The following is a 1,983-nucleotide window of genomic DNA, read 5'->3' on the forward strand; positions in this document are numbered from 1 at the left end:
CGGCCCGGCGCCCGGCTGCTCGCCGGCGGCGTAGTCGGCCGCCAGGCGCATGTAGTGCGCGGGGATGACCAGGGTGGGCATGACGTTCCTGTAGACGTCCTCCTTGACGTGGTCGATGGACCCGCAGAAGATGAGCTGCCCGGGCTGGCTCAGCGAGGTGGGACGCGCCAGGTGGTCCACCGACTGCGAGAGCAGGAATTCGGCCGCCTTGGGCTCCCCTTTGGGCCCCCCGTAGTGCTCGAAGGGGGGCGGCAGCGGCGGCGGCGAGGGCGGCTCTTGCAGGTAGGCGCCCTCGGGCCGGGGGTGCCTGCGAGGGGCCGGGGCGCCCCGGTCCTCCACGCGCTGGTGCGAGTAGCTCCGCTTGTACTCGTCCAGCAAAGCGGCCTCGGCCGGCCCCGGCCCATCCATGGAGCGGGCGGCCTTGAGGCCGAAGGCCTCGCCCGGGCGCCCGTAGTCCTCCTTGGCCGTGCCGCGGTGGCTCAGGGTGTCCGTGGGCGTCTTGGGGACGCTCCGCAGCTTGGGGGCCGAGACCTGCTTGAAGAACTCCTCGCGGGAGCTCTCGAACTCGCGGGAGGCCGAGAAGGCCGACTTGAGGATGGGGGTGTGCACGTCCGTGTCGCCGCCGGACGACGCCGTCTCCAGGTGGCTCGTGCAGATGAGGTTGATCTGCGACATGGASGTGGCCTGGTCCTTCTTGGAGGCGTCCAGGGTCCCCGAGACCTGCAGCTTGCGGTGCTGCTGTCGTGGCTTCAGACACCTCCTCCTGAGTGGAGAGTTGGGGGGACAAGGCAGGGTCACTACAGGCTGGGTGCCACCTCTGGCATGGCYCAGTGTCCCCCCTGAAAGCCCCAAGATGTGAGATGCCATGGTGGCACTAGGATAGAGTACTCGGGTCATAGCAGGTCATAGGAGACCCCCGAGGGGGCGCCTGGTGGGCAACGGCACCCATAACAGGTCATAGGAGATCCAAGGGGGTGCCTGGTGGGCAACGGCCCCCATAGCAGGTCATAGGAGACCCGAGGGGGTGCCAGGTGGGCAACAGCCCGCATAGCAGGTCATAGGCGATCCAAGAGGGTGCCTGGTGGGCAACAGCCCCCCCATAGCAGGTCATAGGAGACCCCGAGGGGGCACCTGGTGGGCAACAACCCCCATAACAGGTCATAGGAGACCCAAGGGGGTACCTGGTGGGTAACAGCCCCCCATAGCAGGTCATAGGAGACCCCGAGGGGGTGCCTGGTGGGCAACAGCCCCCCCCATAGCAAGCCATAGGGTGCCCAGCAGGCAATAGCCCCCATAGTCAGTCATAGGGTGCCCAGGAGRTGCCAGGCAGGCAGTAGCTCCCACAGCAGGCCACAGGGTGCCCAAGGAGTGCCAGGTGGGCAAGAGCCCCCCCCTCCTTCCCCCATAGCTGGCGAAAGGGTGCCCAGAGGGTGCCGGGCGGGTGGGGCGGGTGCTCACCTGCAGTAGTAGATGAGGAGGCAGAGCAGGATGAGCACGAGCAGGGCCAGCGCGCCCAAGATGGTGAGCAGGAAGATGGTGTGGTACGTGGTGATGTCCTTCATGCCCGCAGCCATCGCCACCAGCCCTGGGGGGGGGGGACACCAGGTCAGACACATCCCACCCAGGGACAGCAGCACTAATTGGGGAGGGGGGGCACATCACCCCCCCCATCCCCTCGCCCTGGCACAGCGCTCCCCAGCCCCCAGCAGTGACCTCCTCCCACCGCGGGTGCTGCACCCGTCCCTGCCGCCCACCCCAGGAGGGCCCTGGCCCTGCTCCCGGCCCCGCAGGGTGCCCGGCGCTGGGCGCAGAGAGGCAGGAGGGTCCGTGGGGGTGGGGGTGGGGGGTCGCCCTGCCTGTGTTAGGAGAGGGCAGAGCCGCCGCCCAGTAGCCCAACTGGGGGGAGACGAAGGTCCAGTAGAGCTGCTGCCCCTCCTTGCGGATCAGCCCCGTCCCGTTGCGGACCCACAAGCCTGGAGGGAG

The 1,983-nt window shown here is 68.5% G+C and overlaps 1 protein-coding gene across 1 annotated transcript in view; it reads right to left on the reverse strand.

Annotated features, from left to right (window-relative positions):
* The window catches only part of LOC146584201 (protein FAM171A2-like), a 7,473-nt gene that overhangs the window by 1,677 nt on the left and 3,813 nt on the right, over nucleotides 1–1,983 (reverse strand). The window contains exons 2-4 of the mRNA XM_085325211.1: nucleotides 1,857–1,979; nucleotides 1,459–1,585; nucleotides 5–763 (exon numbers count right to left, since the gene is read on the reverse strand). Coding sequence (XP_085181337.1) covers nucleotides 5–763; nucleotides 1,459–1,585; nucleotides 1,857–1,979 — 1,009 coding nt within the window. The remainder of the gene's footprint in view (nucleotides 1–4; nucleotides 764–1,458; nucleotides 1,586–1,856; nucleotides 1,980–1,983) is intronic.

The sequence above is a fragment of the Rhea americana genome, unplaced genomic scaffold (assembly GCF_003343005.1).
Source record: "Rhea americana isolate MKP2758 unplaced genomic scaffold, rheAme1 scaffold_966, whole genome shotgun sequence".
Taxonomy (NCBI): Eukaryota; Metazoa; Chordata; class Aves; order Rheiformes; family Rheidae; genus Rhea; species Rhea americana.